General features: G+C 47.1%; 1 protein-coding gene across 1 annotated transcript in view; it reads left to right on the top strand.

Annotated features, from left to right (window-relative positions):
• nhsb (Nance-Horan syndrome b (congenital cataracts and dental anomalies)) overlaps positions 1–20429 on the top strand; it is a 29606-nt gene that overhangs the window by 4247 nt on the left and 4930 nt on the right. Inside the window, exons 2-13 of the mRNA XM_046337701.1 lie at positions 1231–1383; positions 4993–5126; positions 6537–6581; positions 7028–7072; positions 7490–7552; positions 10928–11120; positions 12032–12163; positions 12457–13154; positions 14627–14833; positions 15075–15182; positions 15383–18038; positions 19588–19717. Of these exons, the coding sequence (XP_046193657.1) occupies positions 1231–1383; positions 4993–5126; positions 6537–6581; positions 7028–7072; positions 7490–7552; positions 10928–11120; positions 12032–12163; positions 12457–13154; positions 14627–14833; positions 15075–15182; positions 15383–18038; positions 19588–19717 (4564 nt within the window). The remainder of the gene's footprint in view (positions 1–1230; positions 1384–4992; positions 5127–6536; positions 6582–7027; positions 7073–7489; positions 7553–10927; positions 11121–12031; positions 12164–12456; positions 13155–14626; positions 14834–15074; positions 15183–15382; positions 18039–19587; positions 19718–20429) is intronic.

Below are 20429 nucleotides of genomic sequence, written 5' to 3'. Positions count from 1 at the left end.
GTTGATATGTGTTATTGCCCCCTGCTGGTATGGAATGGCAGTGACCGGTTTCATTTATTAATTTTTTATTAAAACTTTATTTAACAAGGCAAGTCAGTTAAGAACAAAATCTTATTTTCAATGACGGCCGAGGAACAGTGGGTTAACTGCCTGTTCAGAACAACAGACTTGTACCTTGTCAGCTTAGGGGTTTGAACTTGCAACCTTTCGGTTACTAGTCCAACGCTCTAACCACTAGGCTACCCTTCCGCCCCAGGCATAACTCCTGTATTCCTCCTGTTCGTGCTGGGCGGGTTATATCAAGGTCTTGGTTTGATTGTAGCTGGACAATCAAAGTTACAGCTGTTTATGGAAGGCTGTTGGGGTCAAACTGTTGAGGTCATACTGTTGGGGTCATACTGTTGAGGTCATACTGTTGGGGTCATACTGTTGGGGTCATACTGTTGGGGTCATACTGTTGGGGTCATACTATTGAGGTTATACTGTTGGGGTCATACTATTGAGGTCATACTGTTGAGGTCATACTGTTGGGGTCATACTGTTGGGGTCATACTATTGAGGTTATACTGTTGGGGTCATACTGTTGAGGTCATACTGTTGAGGTCATACTGTTGGGGTCATACTGTTGAGGTTATACTGTTGAGGTCATACTGTTGGGGTCATACTGTTGGGGTCATACTGTTGAGGTTATACTGTTGAGGTCATACTGTTGGGGTCATACTGTTGGGGTCATACTGTTGGGGTCATACTGTTGGGGTCATACTGTTGGGGTCATACTATTGAGGTTATACTGTTGGGGTCATACTATTGAGGTTATACTGTTGGGGTCATACTATTGAGGTTATACTGTTGGGGTCATACTGTTGGGGTCATACTGTTGGGGTCATACTGTTGGGGTCATACTGTTGGGGTCATACCATGTCTCCCAGTGATAACAACAAAACAGAATTAATGTGCAAATGAATAATAACGATATATTCTCCTGTTCTCTCTTTCCCTATTTTAAGCCATCATTGTAAATAATAACTTGTTCTTAACTGACTTGCATAGTTAATTAAACATTAAATTATATATATTTTTTAAATCTTCATAACCCTATCAATGAATAACAATCACAACTGCCAATGAATGAAAAGTACAGCAGAACCTAACCTGCTGTCTGTCTTTCAAGAACATCATTTCAATAATATACATATGACCAATCTCTTCTCCTGTTGTCTCTCTCCCTAGCTGTCTCTAACCTGGATGTGGAGAGTAAGCTAACAGTGCACTACCAGGCCCCATGGCACCAGCACCACAACGTGTTTCACCCCTGCAGCCGGCCGCCATGCGTAGAGGAGCTCCACAGACATGCCAAGCAGAGCCTGCGAGCCATGCACAGAGGTGACATACACCGCCTAACACACACCACCTAGCATACACCACCTAGCATACATCACCTAACACCTAGCATACACCACCTAGCATACATCACCTAACACCTAGCATACACCACCTAACATACACCACCTAACATACACCACCTAACATACACCTCCTAACATACATCACCTAACACCTAGCATACACCACCTAACACCGAACATACACCACCTAACATACACCGCCTAACATACACCACCTAGCAAACACCACCTAACACACACCACCTAGCATACATCACCTAACACCTAACATACACCACCTAACACCTAGCATACACCACCTAACACCTAGCATACACCACCTAACACCTAACATACACCACCTAACACCTAACATACACCACCTAACACCTAACATACACCACCTAACACACACCACTTAACACCTAACATACACCACCTAACACCTAGCATACACCACCTAACACCTAGCATACACCACCTAACACCTAGCATACACCACCTAACACCTAACATACACCACCTAACACCTAACATACACCACCTAACACCTAGCATACACCACTTAACACCTAACATACACCACCTAACACCTAACATACACCACCTAACACCTAGCATACACCACCTAACACCTAACATACACCACTTAACACCTAACATCTAACACCTAACATACACCACCTAACACCTAACATACACCACTTAACACACACCACCTAACACACACCACCTAACATACACCGCCTAACATACACCGCCTAACATACACCACTTAACACACACCACCTAACACCTAACATACACCACTTAACACACACACCTAACACCTAACATACACTACTTAACACACACCACCTAAAACCTAGCACACACCACCTAACCCCTAACATACACCACCTAACACAGACTACCTAACACAGAAATACCAAGCAGAGCTTCTGAGCCCTACACAGAGCTTGGGAACCAAAGCACACAAGCACACCCACCATAAACCATACACTCTACCTAACAACAGTTTGAACCAGGGTTGGTGTGAGGTCCATCAGTAATCCCTCATATGTGGTGCCACCTAGTGTTAGTACTGTGAACACCTGCTGGTCTGGGTTCTGGAAAACTCTTGATTGACATCATCTCAGTGAGGAGCCAGTGGCTGTTAAAGCTGCAACACAACATGGTGACTGCTAGTGAATACAGTCACAACATGGTGACCGCTAGTGAATACAGTCACAACATGGTGACCGCTAGTGAATACAGTCACAACATGGTGACTGCTAGTGAATACAGTCACAACATGGTGACCGCTAGTGAATACAGTCACAACATGGTGACCGCTAGTGAATACAGTCACAACATGGTGACTGCTAGTGAATACAGTCACAACATGGTGAATACAGTCACAACATGGTGAATACAGTCACAACATGGTGAATACAGTCACAACATGGTGAATACAGTCACAACATGGTGACCGCTAGTGAATACAGTCACAACATGGTGACTGCTAGTGAATACAGTCACAACATGGTGACCGCTAGTGAATACAGTCACAACATGGTGACTGCTAGTGAATACAGTCACAACATGGTGAATACAGTCACAACATGGTGACCGCTAGTGAATACAGTCACAACATGGTGAATACAGTCACAACATGGTGACCGCTAGTGAATACTGTCACAACATGGTGACTGCTAGTGAATACAGTCACAACATGGTGAATACAGTCACAACATGGTGACTGCTAGTGAATACAGTCACAACATGGTGAATACAGTCACAACATGGTGACTGCTAGTGAATACAGTCACAACATGGTGAATACAGTCACAACATGGTGAATACAGTCACAACATGGTGACCGCTAGTGAATACAGTCACAACATGGTGACTGCTAGTGAATACAGTCACAACATGGTGACTGCTAGTGAATGCAGTCACAACATGGTGACTGCTAGTGAATACAGTCACAACATGGTGAATACAGTCACAACATGGTGAATACAGTCACAACATGGTGACCGCTAGTGAATACAGTCACAACATGGTGACTGCTAGTGAATACAGTCACAACATGGTGACTGCTAGTGAATACAGTCACAACATGGTGACCGCTAGTGAATACAGTCACAACATGGTGACCAATAGTGAATACAGTCACAACATGGTGACTGCTAGTGAATACAGTCACAACATAGTGACCGCTAGTGAATACAGTCACAACATGGTGAATACAGTCACAACATGGTGACCGCTAGTGAATACAGTCACAACATAGTGAATACAGTCACAACATGGTGACTGCTAGTGAATACAGTCACAACATGGTGACCGCTAGTGAATACAGTCACAACATGGTGACTGCTAGTGAATACAGTCACAACATGGTGACCGCTAGTGAATACAGTCACAACATGGTGACTGCTAGTGAATACAGTCACAACATGGTGACCAATAGTGAATACAGTCACAACATGGTGACCGCTAGTGAATACAGTCACAACATGGTGACTGCTAGTGAATACAGTCACAACATGGTGACCAATAGTGAATACAGTCACAACATGGTGACTGCTAGTGAATACAGTCACAACATGGTGACCGCTAGTGAATACAGTCACAACATGGTGACTGCTAGTGAATACAGTCACAACATGGTGACTGCTAGTGAATACAGTCACAACATGGTGACCGCTAGTGAATACAGTCACAACATGATGACCAATAGTGAATACAGTCACAACATGGTGACTGCTAGTGAATACAGTCACAACATGATGACCAATAGTGAATACAGTCACAACATGGTGACTGCTAGTGAATACAGTCACAACATGGTGACTGCTAGTGAATACAGTCACAACATGGTGACTGCTAGTGAATACAGTCACAACATGGTGACTGCTAGTGAATACAGTCACAACATGGTGAATACAGTCACAACATGGTGACTGCTAGTGAATACAGTCACAACATGGTGACTGCTACTCACAACATGCTAGTGAATACAGTCACAACATGGTGACCGCTAGTGAATACAGTCACAACATGGTGACTGCTAGTGAATACAGTCACAACATGATGACCAATAGTGAATACAGTCACAACATGGTGACTGCTAGTGAATACAGTCACAACATGGTGACCGCTAGTGAATACAGTCACAACATGGTGACTGCTAGTGAATACAGTCACAACATGATGACCAATAGTGAATACAGTCACAACATGGTGACCAATAGTGAATACAGTCACAACATGGTGACTGCTAGTGAATACTGTCATCTAATGGAGCGAGACCCTGTCAGAATCTGACCTCAGTATTTCCCTCATGGTATCTAATGTAGCGAGACCCTGTCAGAATCTGATCTCAGTATTTCCCTCATGGTATCTAATGTAGCGAGACCCTGTCAGAATCTGATCTCAGTATTTCCCTCATGGTATCTAATGTAGCAAGACCCTGTCAGAATCTGATCTCAGTATTTCCCTCATGGTATCTAATGTAGCGAGACCCTGTCAGAATCTGACCTCAGTATTTCCCTCATGGTATCTAATGTAGCGAGACCCTGTCAGAATCTGACCTCAGTATTTCCCTCATGTTTTACAGACCAACAGCAACGTCAACGGTCGAACAGCCGCGAGCGCAGAGTGACCATCTCCATCTCTGGGGCTCCTCCAATGCCCACCCTCCCTTCCCCACGCACCCTCAGACGGCACGAGCAGAGGGGCAGGGGATACACAGTCTTTACAGGCTTTGCTCATGGCTATAAAGGGATACAGCATGTCTTCCTGACAGGCTTTGCTCATATAGCGCTATCAATATCAAGCACACCTGATACAGCAACTAATCAATATCCTGAGGAGAAGTCCTGAAATGACTTGACTGATATAGCAGCTAATCAATATCCTGAGGAGAAGTCCTGAAATGACTTGACTGATATAGCAGCTAATCAATATCCTGAGGAGAAGTGCTGAAATGACTTGACTGATATAGCAGCTAATCAATATCCTGAGGAGAAGTCCTGAAATGACTTGACTGATATAGCAGCTAATCAATATCCTGAGGAGAAGTGCTGAAATGACTTGACTGATACAACAGCTAATCAATATCCTGAGGGGAAGTCCTGAAATGACTTGACTGATGTAGCAGCTAATCAATATCCTGAGGAGAAGTCCTGAAATGACTTGACTGATATAGCAGCTAATCAATGTCCTGAGGAGAAGTGCTGAAATGACTTGACTGATATAGCAGCTAATCAATATCCTGAGGGGAAGTGCTGAAATGACTTGACTGATATAGCAGCTAATCAATATCCTGAGGAGAAGTCCTGAAATGACTTGACTGATACAGCAGCTAATCTGTATTTGTTTGTTTTATTGACAAGCAGCAGGCGAGACCAGAGAGAGAAATAGAATATCAACTGCGGAAGGTAAACTATCACATAGTGTAGTGCCTGTTAGTGGTGTGTGTTGTCAACCTACAAGTGGTGTGTGTTGTCAACCTACAAGTGGTGTGTGATGTCAACCTACAAGTGGTGTGTGTTGTCAACCTACAAGTGGTGTGTGATGTCAACCTACAAGTGGTGTGTGATGTCAACCTACAAGTGGTGTGTGTTGTCAAGTGGTGTGTGTTGTCAACCTACAAGTGCTGTGTGATGTCAACCTACAAGTGGTGTGTGTTGTCAACCTACAAGTGCTGTGTGATGTCAACCTACAAGTGGTGTGTGTTGTCAACCTACAAGTGGTGTGTGTTGTCAACCTACAAGTGGTGTGTGTTGTCAACCTACAAGTGCTGTGTGATGTCAACCTACAAGTGCTGTGTGATGTCAACCTACAAGTGGTGTGTGTTGTCAACCTACAAGTGCTGTGTGATGTCAACCTACAAGTGGTGTGTGTTGTCAACCTACAAGTGGTGTGTGATGTCAACCTACAAGTGCTGTGTGATGTCAACCTACAAGTGGTGTGTGATGTCCACTGTGTTTTCACATTGTGGTCCTGTAACTGTAACTATGAAAATACAGTTGAATTTCTTCTTAAACATAATATAGTAGCATGTGTCCATTGTTGATGATGTCACCAGTGCAGTGCAGTGAGCTTAGTAGGTTTCAGCTTGTTGTGTTCTCTCTCTCTCTGCTGCATGGCTTCCACTAGGAGAGACACGTGAGAGAGACAGACATCCAGACAATACACAGAAAGGTAACAGAAAAGACATCGGAACACATATGTCTACATTCGGATCACTTTATCGGTCAATTGCCCTCAAGGTCCAACCCAAAATTTGACTTCTTAACCCAACCCCTCCAAAAGACACATAAACAAGTTTTGGAGAGGTGCTGCCTCTCTGGGAGCTGTCGTTGTAGGGGTTAAGTGCCTTGCTCAAGGGCACAACGGCAGGCAATGGCATCTTAAGATTTGATCACTTTCCCGCCAGATTTTCCCCGTCAGACCTGGGATATGACCTGGCAACCCTCCGGTTGCTGGCTCGTCTCTCTAACCGCTAAGCTACCTGATCTCATGGCATGTTTTTATCACGTGTTTTCCATCCCAGTGAGTTTGCATGCTGGGGGGGTATGATTGTATTGCACATAAGAATGTTTAGCGTTATGACTCATCGTGCTGCGTGTCTTCCTTTAACGCTGCAGGAGAGACCTGGAAGGGAGGGTCACTGTCCCACTATACAGAGAAAGGTAAATGGGATGGTGTTCATTACAAGATGAGCCCTCTAGAGTCCTGCTAACACCACTCTTACAACAGTTCATAACAGCTTTCTGTCCTGAGGAATCCTGAAAACGGTCACCTCTCAGCATTCACAGACCAATATAATTCTTTCACTCCGTTTTTCTTGTAGGATGCGATGATGACATCACTTCCTTGTCTAAACGGGGAAGAAGGATGCCTGACTTACTCATCTCCGTAGCATCACAAGAAGTTACTCACCATATTTTGTGTCCCCAGCACCTGGGTCCCCCATGTTTCATCCTGTCTGTCTAATGTTTCATTCAATATGATTTCACCTTTGTCTCTAAGTCCCATCCATGGTTTTCATTTTGTCCCATCGATCAAGTTGTCATCATTTTTGTTTTCTTCATGTTTTGTGTTTATAGTATGACCGTACCCGCTCCCCCTCCCCCACTGAATGTTGCCTCTTCACCCCATGGACCAGAAAGGTATTTGTCTGCATTCCAAGCCTCGTGGTTTAAAATCTACAGGCCCGAAATCAATTGTAATACTAGTTCTAAATAGAACTACTACTACTACCTCTCCTTCCTGCTGTTCTAACCTCCATCCTCTAGCATGTCATTAGCTCCTGTCTACTGTCTACTGTCTAAATCTCATTAGCTCCTGTCTACTGTCTACATCTCATTAGCTCCTGTCTACTGTCTACATCTCATTAGCTCCTGTCTACTGTCTTCATCTCATTAGCTCCTGTCTACTGTCTACATCTCGTTAGCTCCTGTCTACTGTCTACATCTCATTAGCTCCTGTCTACTGTCTACATCTCATTAGCTCCTGTCTACTGTCTACATCTCGTTAGCTCCTGTCTACTGTCTACATCTCGTTAGCTCCTGTCTACTGTCTACATCTCATTAGCTCCTGTCTACTGTCTTCATCTCATTAGCTCCTGTCTACTGTCTACATCTCGTTAGCTCCTGTCTACTGTCTACATCTCATTAGCTCCTGTCTACTGTCTACATCTCATTAGCTCCTGTCTACTGTCTTCATCTCATTAGCTCCTGTCTACTGTCTACATCTCATTAGCTCCTGTCTACTGTCTACTGTCTACATCTCATTAGCTCCTGTCTACTGTCTACCTCTCATTAGCTCCTGTCTACTGTCTACATCTCATTAGCTCCTGTCTTCTGTCTTCATCTCATTAGCTCCTGTCTACTGTCTACTGTCTACATCTCATTAGCTCCTGTCTACTGTCTTCATCTCATTAGCTCCTGTCTTCTGTCTTCATCTCATTAGCTCCTGTCTACTGTCTACATCTCAGCTGTCTTCATCTCATTAGCTCCTGTCTACTGTCTACATCTCAACTGTGTTCATCTCATTAGCTCCTGCCTACTGTCTCCTGTCTTCATCTCATTAGCTCCTGTCTACTGTCTACTGTCTCCATCTCATTAGCTCCTGTCTACTGTCTACATCTCGTTAGCTTCTGTCTACTGTCTACTGTCTCCATCTCATTAGCTCCTGTCTACTGTCTCCATCTCGTTAGCTCTACTGTCTACTGTCTACTGTCTATCTCATTAGCTCCTGTCTACTGTCTACATCTCGTTAGCTCCTGTCTACTGTCTACATCTCGTTAGCTCCTGTCTACTGTCTACATCTCGTTCCTGTCTACTGTCTCATCTCATTAGCTCCTGTCTACTGTCTATCATCTCGACTGTCTACATCTCGTTAGCTCCTGTCTACTGTCTACATCTCGTTAGCTCCTGTCTACTGTCTACATCTCGTTAGCTCCTGTCTACTGTCTACATCTCGTTAGCTCCTGTCTACATCTCGTTAGCTTCTGTCTACTGTCTACTGTCTCCATCTCATTAGCTCCTGTCTACTGTCTCCATCTCGTTAGCTCCTGTCTACTGTCTACATCTTGTTAGCTCCTGTCTACTGTCTACATCTCGTTAGCTCCTGTCTACTGTCTACATCTCGTTAGCTCCTGTCTACTGTCTACATCTCGTTAGCTCCTGTCTACATCTCATTAGCTCCTGTCTACTGTCTACTGTCTACATCTCGTTAGCTCCTGTCTACTGTCTACATCTCATTAGCTCCTGTCTACTGTCTACATCTCATTAGCTCCTGTCTACTGTCTACATCTCATTAGCTCCTGTCTACTGTCTACTGTCTACATCTCATTAGCTCCTGTCTACTGTCTACTGTCTACATCTCATTAGCTCCTGTCTACTGTCTACCTCTCATTAGCTCCTGTCTACTGTCTACTGTCTACATCTCATTAGCTCCTGTCTACTGTCTACCTCTCATTAGCTCCTGTCTACTGTCTACTGTCTACATCTCATTAGCTCCTGTCTACTGTCTACATCTCGTTAGCTCCTGTCTACTGTCTACATCTCGTTAGCTCCTGTCTACTGTCTACATCTCGTTAGCTCCTGTCTACTGTCTACATCTCGTTAGCTCCTGTCTACTGTCTACATCTCGTTAGCTCCTGTCTACTGTCTACATCTCGTTAGCTCCTGTCTACTGTCTACATCTCGTTAGCTCCTGTCTACTGTCTGCATCTCGTTAGCTCCTGTCTACTGTCTACATCTCATTAGCTCCTGTCTACTGTCTACATCTCGTTAGCTCCTGTCTACTGTCTACATCTCATTAGCTCCTGTCTACTGTCTACTGTCTACATCTCATTAGCTCCTGTCTACTGTCTACATCTAATTAGCTACTGTCTACTGTCTACATCTCGTTAGCTCCTGTCTACTGTCTAAATCTCATTAGCTCCTGTCTACTGTCTACATCTCGTTAGCTCCTGTCTACTGTCTACATCTCATTAGCTCCTGTCTACTGTCTACATCTCGTTAGCTCCTGTCTACTGTCTACATCTCGTTAGCTCCTGTCTACTGTCTACATCTCGTTAGCTCCTGTCTACTGTCTACATCTCATTAGCTCCTGTCTTCTGTCTACATCTCATTAGCTCCTGTCTACTGTCTACATCTCATTAGCTCCTGTCTACTGTCTACTGTCTACATCTCATTAGCTCCTGCCTACTGTCTACATCTCATTAGCTCCTGTCTACTGTCTACATCTCATTAGCTCCTGTCTACTGTCTACATCTCATTAGCTCCTGTCTACTGTCTTCAAAACATGATCATTCTCCTCTCCACTCCTTTCAACTTCTGAGCACCATCCAGAACTCTGGGACTTTCCGGGAATCCTGTTGTTTGTCACCTGAGCGTTTGAGCTGTCTGTTGATCTCTGTGTTGATCCTGATTTCTTCCTGTTCTTCATGTCCCTTTCCTCCAGAACATTTACTGAAATGGAATTCAAATGTTTTTGCTCATTTTGTGTCTGTGCCTTGTAAGTGTATAACTTGTAAGTGTATAACTTGTAAGTGTATAACTTGTAAGTGTTAAACATAAAGAGTTAAGTAACTGCCTAAAGACAATGTACTTTGTATGTTGGCCTTTGTGACAATACATCTAAGCATGTGTTGAAAAGGGCTCCTTGTTCTCTATTCCCTATATAGTGAGCCATGATGCTCTGGTCCTATAGTGGTACAGTATATAGGGAATATTATAACCTGGCTGGTTCCAGCACTGAATGCTGATTGGCTGACAGCTGTGGTATATCAGACCGTATACCACGGGTATGATAAAACATGTATTTTTACTGCTCTAATTGCGTTGATAACCAGTTTATAATAGCAATAAGGCACCTCAGGGGGTTGTGCCAAAGAACAGCCCTTAGCCGTGGTATATTGGCCACATAAAACACCCCCTTGTGCCTTATTGATTAAGTATACCATTTGTAACTTTTATAGGTGTTACTCTAACCCTACAACACCAACTGACTGTATCTCTCTCCATCTGCTTCAGGCTGCCCCTACCACTGACCCTGATGCTGAGCCTGCAGTGGCCCACAGGTCTACTGGTGCTATCCCCAACCCCCCCTCCACACTGGACAAGCAGACCAACTGGTCCAAGGCCCTGCCTCTGCCCACCCCTCAGGAGAGGATGAAGAGTGACCCAGCAGTCGTGTCCTCGTGCATCATCCCCATCAACGTCACTGGTAAACACGACATAGCTCTAATATCTGTCTCTGGATGTGTTTGATATTCTCTCTCTCTCTCTCTGTCTCTCTCTCTCTCTCTCTCTCTCTCTCTCTCTCTCTCTCTCTCTCTCTCTCTCTCTCTCTCTCTCTCTCTCTCTCTCTCTCTCTCTCTCTCTCTCTCTCTCTCTCTCTCTCTCTCTCTCTCTCTCTACTCTCTCTCTCTCTCTCTCTCTCTCTCTCTCTCTCTCTCTCTCTCTCTCTCTCTCTCTCTCTCTCTCTCTCTCTCTCTCTCTCTCTCTCTCTCTCTCACTCTGTACATTCTCTCTCTCTCTCTCTCTCTCTCTCTCTCTCTCTCTCTCTCTCTCTCTCTCTCTCTCTCTCTCTCTCTCTCTCTCTCTCTCTCTCTCTCTCTGTACATTTCTCTCTCTCTCTCTCTCTCTCTGTACATTCTCTCTCTCTCTCTCTCTCTCTCTCTCTCTCTCTCTCTCTCTCTCTCTCTCTCTCTCTCTCTCTCTCTCTCTCTCTCTCTCTCTCTCTCTGTCTCTCTCTCTCTCTCTCTCTCTCTCTCTCTCTCTCTCTCTCTCTCTCTCTTCTCTCTCTCTCTCTCTCTCTCTCTCCTCTCTCTCTCTCACTCTGTACATTCTCTCTCTCTCTCTCTCTCTCTCTCTCTCTCTCATTCTCTCTCTCTCTCTCTCTCCTTTCTCTCTCACTCTATACATTCTGTCTCTCTCTCTCTTGTTCACTCTCTCTTTCTCTCTCTCTAGTCTGTTGTTTGAATCAATGCATCTATTAATTAACTGTTGTTTGTGTATTAGTGAGTGTGTGTAACTTGCAAACTGTGTGGAATGTCATTTGTGAGATGTGGAAAGACATTACTCTTGACAATAAATGGCATCAATGTTGTACATTGCGTGTGTTCCTCTCCACAGGGGTGGGGTTCGACAGGGAGGCTAGTGTGCGCTGCTCCCTGGTACACTCCCAGTCTGTGCTGCAGAGGAGGAGGAAGCTGAGGAGGAGGAAGACCATCACCGGGATCCCCAGACGAGTTCAACAGGACATGGGTACAGCTGTCTGTCTGTTATACTGTCTGTCTGTCTGTGCCTGACCTCCAAGTACTGTCATTTACCACTCAGTCAACTGACTGTAATGTTGTTGTTCCTCCTCTATGTTTCTTTACTTTGATGGTTTAACATCCTATTTTCTGGAGACAAACAAACATGTATATTTGTCCTGCCATTTAGACTTGAACAAATATTGCATCTGCCTGAATTTCAATGATAGAAAACAGGAGACTCAGACTTTATTTTCTAATCATGTTGATTGATGACTTACTGCCACCCCTGTTTCCCTTCAGACTCTGATGAGTCTCCAGTGACAAGGGAAAGGACAGTGGTGGTCCACACCAACCCTCACCTGTCCCTCTGTCAGGAGGAGCTGTCCCTCCGAGGGGGACACACCAAGGACTCCGGCTGCCAGACGGACGACTGCCTGACCGGTGGCGGTGGCGCCCCGTCCAGGAGACGTATACGTGCCCAGCGCGGCGGCCAGGGGGGCATCCCCGCCTCCCTCTCCCACTCCACCGGGAACATCTCCTCACTCCCCGACCACCCTGACACCGCCATGTACACCGCCTCCGGCTCCCGCCTCCGCTCCCGCAGCCTCCCCCGCGAGGGCGGCCGCATACGCGACGAGGACCAGGACGACAGTGACGAAGATGAGGATGATGATGACGACGATGATGACGAAGATGAGGAGCTCTCTCCATACGAGACGGAGGACTTCCTCCCGGGAACGGGGCCAAGGATGTTAAAAGAGGAGGAGGAGAGTACGGATGACCAGGCCATGCCAGAGCTGCAGCTGGGGAGTCTGAAGAGAATACAGCAAGGAGACGGGGGGAGTCCAGAACACATGTGGATGGAGAGGGGTCGCTCCCGCCTCCCCCGTCAGGTCGACATGGGGAACTGTGAGATCTCCTCCAGCTCAGACACCTTCAGCAGCCCCATCCACTCTGTCTCTACTACGGGGGTGCTGAGAGGACAGATAGACCACAAGGTACGTCTTCGCTGCCATCTTCACTTATCTGTGGATCTTGTCTTCTGGCTTCTTTTGCTTGTAGCCTTTTGGAAGTCATTTTGTTTGTTTTTGTCAGTTTGTTTTTGATGAGCAAGCCTTGCGACAGTCTAGTGTCCTGTCCAGGGGGTGTACTGGTACATCCAGCTGTCTCACTACGGAAACAGGAGATAGACTAGTGTCCTGTCCAGGGGGTGTACTGTACATCAAGCTGCCTCAAGATATAGAAACAGGAGATAGACTAGTGTCCTGTCCAGGGGGTGTACTGTACATCAAGCTGTCTCACTACAGAAACAGGAGATAGACTAGTGTCCTGTCCAGGGGGTGTACTGTACATCAAGCTGCCTCAAGATATAGAAACCGGAGATAGACTAGTGTCCTGTCCAGGGGGTGTACTGGTACATCCAGCTGTCTCACTACGGAAACAGGAGATAGACTAGTGTCCTGTCCAGGGGGTGTACTGTACATCAAGCTGCCTCAAGATATAGAAACAGGAGATAGACTAGTGTCCTGTCCAGGGGGTGTACTGGTACATCCAGCTGTCTCAAGATATAGAAACAGGAGATAGACTAGTGTCCTGTCCAGGGGGTGTACTGGTACATCCAGCTGTCTCACTACGGAAACAGGAGATAGACTAGTGTCCTGTCCAGGGGGTGTATTGGTACATCCAGCTGCCTCATGATACAGAAACCGGAGATAGACTAGTGTCCTGTCCAGGGGGTGTACTGGTACATCCAGCTGTCTCACTACGGAAACAGGAGATAGACTAGTGTCCTGTCCAGGGGGTGTACTGGTACATCCAGCTGTCTCACTACGGAAACAGGAGATAGACTAGTGTCCTGTCCAGGGGGTGTACTGTACATCCAGCTGCCTCATGATACAGAAACAGGAGATAGACTAGTGTCCTGTCCAGGGGGTGTACTGTGCTGCCTCACTCCAGGGGTCCTGTGGGGGTGTATTGGTACATCCAGCTGCCTCATGATACAGAAACAGGAGATAGACTAGTGTCCTGTCCAGGGGGTGTATTGGTACATCCAGCTGCCTCATGATACAGAAACAGGAGATAGACTAGTGTCCTGTCCAGGGGGTGTATTGGTACATCCAGCTGCCTCATGATACAGAAACAGGAGATAGACTAGTGTCCTGTCCAGGGGGTGTATTGGTACATCCAGCTGCCTCATGATACAGAAACCGGAGATAGACTAGTGTCCTGTCCAGGGGGTGTACTGTACATCAAGCTGTCTCACTACAGAAACCGGAGATAGACTAGTGTCCTGTCCAGGGGGTGTACTGTACATCAAGCTGCCTCATGATACAGAAACCGGAGATAGAGTCCTGCCCAATGGGCCATTCTGGCTTGGACAAGGCTGACTTACTAATATGATGTGCAGAGCTTTCTGCTTTCTGCATGTGATGAAAAGTGCTCTACAGATAACATGTATTATTCTTATAAGGAGGACCACCAGTCGTCCAGTGGTAACTGGAGTGGCAGCAGTTCCACATGCCCCTCCCAGACCTCTGAGACACTCCCCCCCGCCGCATCCCCCCCTCTGACCGGCTCCTCCCACTGTGACTCGGAGCTGTCGCTCAACGCCGCGCCGCACGCCATCGATGACCTCACCGGCTTTATCATCGACCCCTACCATTCGGATCAGCCGCAGGTGAGTTTCCCTCCTGACGATCCTACTTACCTTTCACTTCCTGTCTTCAATACTTTATTTATTGACTTGGACACGGTATTGTTTGTTGGGACTTTTGTACAGGAAGTTCATATTTTAGCTGTAAATAAAAATTAAGCTACATTTTCTTAACTAAACTAGGTAAAGCACTTTGAGCTACTGGAAAATAGCTTTATAAATCAGATTTTTTATTATTATGAATTAATAATCATTACTATTATAGGGCCAGGGTCATAGGTCCAGCTCCTTCACCTCCTCAGCCACTGACCAGCTGGATGATGCAGGGGTCAGTACTGCCAGCGAGGGAGAGTGGACCTACCCTCAAGACCAGGTACCACTGCTATTTAGCAATACAGATTCTCCTCTCCTCTCCTCTCCTCTCCTCTCTTCTCCTCTCCTCTCCTCTCCTCTCCTCTCCTCTCCTCTCCTCTCCTCTCCTCCCTCTCCTCTCCTCTCCTCTCCTTTTCTTCTAATCTTTTCTCTTATCTTGTCTCCTCTTATCTTATATAATGTTATGTTATCCTGTTCTAGGCTGATCAGGACCAGCTGTGTAGTCAGGACTTCAGCCCCAGGCGTTCGTCCAGGGGGGACCAGACCAGGATAGACTTCACCAACATCAGCAGCTACGACGGCTTCTCAGACCGAGCTCCCCCTACTGCTGCAGCAGACTCCCAGGGCTTCTACTCATCCTCCATGCACTTTGACTCCATGCAGGGCCAGAGTTACAGGAGATACATGTACAACTATGCAGCAGTGGGCTCTGGCGCTGACTGTGGCCAGGGTAATACTGTGGGCGCTACGCCTGGTGAGGGAGAGGGCATGGCTGGGTATCCTCCTCAGTCCTCTGACTACAGGGGAGCCACCCTGACGCTAGGGAGGCCGTGTCGTCCGCTGAAGAAACCAAAGGTCAAGCCACCCCCACCAAAACGGAGCTCCTCGCTGAAGGAGACGTGTAGCGCTGGTGCTCCAGAGAACATCCCCCCTGAGCAGGGCAATGAGCAGGGCGATGAGCAGGGCGATGAGCAGGGCGATGAGCAGGGCAATGAGCAGGGCGATGAGCAGGGCAATGAGCAGGGCAACCAGGACCAACCAAAGATTCATAGTAGTGGGCAGACCCAGACCCTGAACCTGCCCATGTCTTCCAGAGACAGAGAGATGAGGCTGCAGCTGGACATGGCCAGCCCGGGGGAGGTGGAGAATCCTGGGTTGGAGGCTGAGGTGTTGGGTGGTGGTGGTACCTGGGGGATGGGGAGCCCCAGGAGCCCCAGGACTGTGGAGATGACGGAGCCCACCTCGTTCGGGTCCACTGACACTCACTCTTTCAAGGACGAGGGCGCCGTTCAGTCTGACTATGCAGACCTCTGGTTCCTCAACGACTTGAAATCCCAAAATAACCTGGACCCCAACGGCTCCTTGTCCAACTCCAGCACTGCTACGGGTACTACTGTTATTGAATGCATCAAGTCGCCGGTGGACAGCTCCTCCTCTCCCGGGGGAGAGACCCAGGCATTGATGCATTCCTCCGGATCTTGTTCCAGCTCCTCCAGGCCCACCTCCCCTCCTCTTCCCCCCGGGGATGGAGACTTCAAGCTGGGCTCTCCTGAGAAGCTGGCCGGCCTCGCCTCGCCCTCCAGCGGATATTCCAGCCAATCGGAGACGCCCACGTCTTCATTCCCATTAGCGTTCTTCCCCGGCCCGCTCTCTCCGACCAGCGGGAAACGGAAACCCAAAGTCCCCGAGAGGAAGTCTTCTCTATCCTCGCTGCAGCACCAGGCCCAGACCCAGTTCTCTAGCTCGGCCTCTGGATCCTCCTCTTCCTGTTCCTCTTCCTCTTCCTCGTCATCCAGGAAGGACTATGACTTCCCGGCTCCACCCACCCAGCTGGACTTAAGTTCTCTTCACAGCGCCCATGGCAGCCGGCCGTTACCCACTCTGGCCCACCGGACCCACATGCACACGCTGCACCAGAACAAGCAGAGGGCAGCAGCAGCAGCAGAGGCCCGGGCCACCGCGTGTAACACTGCAGCCGTTAACGCTAATGCTAGTGCTACAGCTAGTGCTAACGCTAACGCTAGTTCTAATGCTAACGCTAGTGCTAGTGCTAACGCTAGTGCAGCCCCCTCTGGGTTTATCAATGGATCCACTCTGACTCCAGAGGCCCCACTTGCTGCCAACCCCATGGCCCTGGCCATCACCCCCACTGTGCTGCGCTCCGTCCAGCTACGTTCCATCGGCCACAGGGCCACCGATGGTTCTCAGCCCCAGGCCCGGGGCCAGGCTCAGGGTGCTCAGGGCCAGGAGCCTCCACCACCACAAGCATGGGCCCACGAGGCTTCAGGGGCCCCTGCCACCAGACCCAAGATGCCCAGTGTAACCATCGTGACCCCCCACTCTGACACCAACACCAGGCCCCTGCCACCCAGGAGACCCATCGCCCAGAAACCCCCACCACCACCGACCCAGGACCCCCACCACCCTTCTCAGGAGCACCACCACTCTGTACCCCAGCCCCAGCACCACCCCACCCCCATGCAGCACCCGGACGGCCCCCCGACCTATGAGAGCCTGGCCAGGCACCGGCAGGACCGCTACAGCCCCGGAACCTTCTGGGCAATGACGGCGTTCCGGACGCGCCCTGCGGAACCTTTGGAACTTGAGGAACCCACGCACCGAGCGCCACCGCCAACTCCGGAACCCGTGATTCCTACTACACACCCGGAGTGCCACGTGCTAGGGGAACGGATAGAGGATGAAGAAGACGAGGAGGAGGAAGAGCACGATAGAGAGATATCAAGGGTTATGAGTCACAGTCAAGGCCTCATTAGAGAATATCGAGAATATCATCAAAGAGATCATCCAAGGGAACCACCGACGTACGAGACGCTAGAGGAGTCCCACTCATATCAGTCCCAGTCACATTATCACAGCCAGTCACAGACACACTCCTGTCACAGTCAAATGGTCCAGAGGTGGGACTTGGGCCCAAGCAGCGGTCCTGACAAAGTGCCCGGTGTAACGGTGGAAGCATCACACCCTTACTCAATCAGCCATGTGATAGATCTAAGAGGTCGGAGCGGAGAGGACCGCTATGAGATGACATCATCAGGGGTTCCTACCAGAAGTGCCTCTCAGGATAACAGCAGAGATGACTCCACCACACCGGACACAGAGGACTACTTCAGCAAAGGTCAGTCTGGATTGGTAGACTTTACTTGTACTTTACTTAAATATTATGCATTATGCAGAAATCCCTCCGCCATTTCCTGGTTGCAGTTTGCCTAATTTCAGTTTATGTGTCACAACAAGCAAATATAGTGTAGTGAATCATTGTACCATCTAAAGCGCTGTGAAATATCTTTTCCATAACCAAAAATATTGTATTTTCAGCTGTTTGAAGCTGGTATACACAACCACAAGTAAAAGACGCAAAAACGGGAAGCGTAGAAATAGAGCACATAGAACAAATATATACAACTTCTTAGACTTGCTTTCAATGAGAATGACAGATCTATGTAAACACATTTCTATGTGAATTTTGTCGGGTCACCCAAAAAGTGACATATTGCAGCTTTAGTACTTTACTTAAAACTTTATTTTACTTTGAGACTTTTTAACAATTAATTGTTTTTGAATTGATGTATTAATTTAAGTTACTTCAAGTAATAGTATAATCCTCTTTCTCTTCCTTCTGTTGTGGTCCTCTCATCTCTAGAGGGTTTAATGACCTTTAAGGGATGTGATCAGATCACTTCTGTTCTGGTCCTCTCATCTCTAGAGGGTTTAATGACCTTTAAGGGATGTGATCAGATCACTTCTGTTCTGGTCCTCTCATCTCTAGAGGGTTTAATGACCTATAAGGGATGTGATCAGATCACTTCTGTTCTGGTCCTCTCATCTCTAGAGGGTTTAATGACCTATAAGGGATGTGATCAGATCACTTCTGTTGTGGTCCTCTCATCTCTAGAGGGTTTAAGGACCTATAAGGGATGTGATCAGATCACTTCTGTTGTGGTCCTCTCATCTCTAGAGGGTTTAATGACCTATAAGGGATGTGATCAGATCACTTCTGTTGTGGTCCTCTCATCTCTAGAGGGTTTAATGACCTATAAGGGATGTGATCAGATCACTTCTGTTGTGGTCCTCTCATCTCTAGAGGGTTTAATGACCTATAAGGGATGTGATCAGATCACTTCTGTTGTGGTCCTCTCATCTCTAGAGGGTTTAATGACCTATCAGGGATGTGATCAGATCACTTCTGTTGTGGTCCTCTCATCTCTAGAGGGTTTAATGACCTATAAGGGATGTGATCAGATCACTTCTGTTGTGGTCCTCTCATCTCTAGAGGGTTTAATGACCTATAAGGGATGTGATCAGATCACTTCTGTTGTGGTCCTCTCATCTCTAGAGGGTTTAATGACCTATAAGGGATGTGATCAGATCACTTCTGTTGTGGTCCTCTCATCTCTAGAGGGTTTAATGACCTATCAGGAATGTGATCAGATCACTTCTGTTGTGGTCCTCTCATCTCTAGAGGGTTTAATGACCTTTAAGGGATGTGATCAGATCACTTCTGTTCTGGTCCTCTCATCACTAGAGGGTTTAATGACCTATAAGGGATGTGATCAGATCACTTCTGTTGTGGTCCTCTCATCTCTAGAGGGTTTAATGACCTATAAGGGATGTGATCAGATCACTGGCATGGTGTTCCCTATAACCTCCTGTTCCCTTTCCTCCAGAGTCTACTAGTCCCAGTGATAACTCGCTCTCTCCTCTGACTGACGAAACAACCAAACCTGATGATGATGTTGTCTTCATGTCGCCCAGCAAATCACGTACTACCGAAGACCTGTTCGCTATGATCCACAGGTCACTTTCAATTCACTTCAAATAACTCTGTTATTTTTGACTCACTGGGTTGTAGCTGTACTTGTCATAACGGATATTAGCATTACATTTATCTGTCACTATCTTCATTTCAGTTCAAAAGATCTTCATTGTTTTCCAAGGTTGCAGAAAATTACAAACAGAGAACACACATTGAATGCATCAGACATTAGAACCACAGCAGAAACCCATCAGACATCAGAACCACAGCAGAAACCCATCAGACATTAGAACCACAGCAGAAACCCATCAGACATCAGAACCACAGCAGAAACCCATCAGACATCAGAACCACAGCAGAAACCCATCAGACATTAGAACCACAGCAGAAACCCATCAGACATTAGAACCACAGCAGAAACCCATCAGACATAAGAACCACAGCAGAAACCCATCAGACATCAGAACCACAGCAGAAACCATTAGACATCAGAACCAGACATCAGAACCACAGCAGAAACCCATCAGACATCAGAACCACAGCAGAAACCCATCAGACATAAGAACCACAGCAGAAACCCATCAGACATCAGAACCACAGCAGAAACCCATCAGACATCAGAACCACAGCAGAAACCCATCAGACATAAGAACCACAGCAGAAACCCATCAGACATAAGAACCACAGCAGAAACCCATCAGACATAAGAACCACAGCAGAAACCCATCAGACATTAGAACCACAGCAGAAACC

The sequence above is a fragment of the Oncorhynchus gorbuscha genome, unplaced genomic scaffold, assembly GCF_021184085.1.
Source record: "Oncorhynchus gorbuscha isolate QuinsamMale2020 ecotype Even-year unplaced genomic scaffold, OgorEven_v1.0 Un_scaffold_1522, whole genome shotgun sequence".
NCBI lineage: Eukaryota > Metazoa > Chordata > Actinopteri > Salmoniformes > Salmonidae > Oncorhynchus > Oncorhynchus gorbuscha.
Note: the sequence above shows the minus strand (reverse complement) of the source record. Positions and strands in the feature narration are given on the sequence as shown.